Here is a 613-nt window from a genome sequence, read left to right as displayed (position 1 = left end):
GTCACCGCTGCGGCGACACGGGGCTCTGCCCGCGGCTCCCCCGTGCTGTCCTGTGCTATAAATACCCCAGATGCCACATGGCACGGGGCTATATTTGCTTTCTGGTTTCCAGGTGAGAGTTCAGCCACTACCATGCTTTGGGTTCCCGCCGAGAGGGGAGAGTCCCCTGCTTTGTGCCCATCACGTGGGGCTTGGCAGTGCCCTGGCATAGCAGAGATACCCAGGGACCACCCTGGGGGAGGGGAAGGAGTGGGTAAGCAGGGACACGGGGTGCAAACAACTTCGGGGCAGTGCCGAGCAGCGGTGGGGAGAGAGCAAAGGGGTTGGCACCCCTGGACGGTGGTTTTTAGTACTCACCGGGTTCCTCGAGCCTCCCGGGCAGGTACCTCTCTACCAGCTCCTCAGATTTCCCCAGCACAGCGTCCACCCCCGTGGCCAGCAGCCTGCCCACTCGGGAACCCACCACGCTGCCCACGCCGGTGCTGAGCGCCGAGCACGTCCTGTCCACGCCGCCCCGCACGGCCCCCCGCGCCAGCCCCACCGCCCCGGCCACCGTGGACGACACCAGCTCCCTGGTCCCTGCCACCACCTGCGAGGGGACAGCAGAGGGATG

General features: G+C 66.6%; 1 protein-coding gene across 1 annotated transcript in view; it reads right to left on the bottom strand.

Annotated features, from left to right (window-relative positions):
• Positions 1-613, bottom strand: part of LOC104391803 (perilipin-3-like) — an 8074-nt gene that overhangs the window by 4186 nt on the left and 3275 nt on the right. The window contains exon 2 of the mRNA XM_010001513.1: positions 358-589. Coding sequence (XP_009999815.1) covers positions 358-589 — 232 coding nt within the window. The remainder of the gene's footprint in view (positions 1-357; positions 590-613) is intronic.

This window comes from Chaetura pelagica, unplaced genomic scaffold (assembly GCF_000747805.2).
Source record: "Chaetura pelagica isolate M959 unplaced genomic scaffold, ChaPel_1.0 scaffold1040, whole genome shotgun sequence".
In the NCBI taxonomy this organism is placed as follows: domain Eukaryota; kingdom Metazoa; phylum Chordata; class Aves; order Apodiformes; family Apodidae; genus Chaetura; species Chaetura pelagica.
This window is presented reverse-complemented; position numbering and strand designations above follow the sequence as displayed.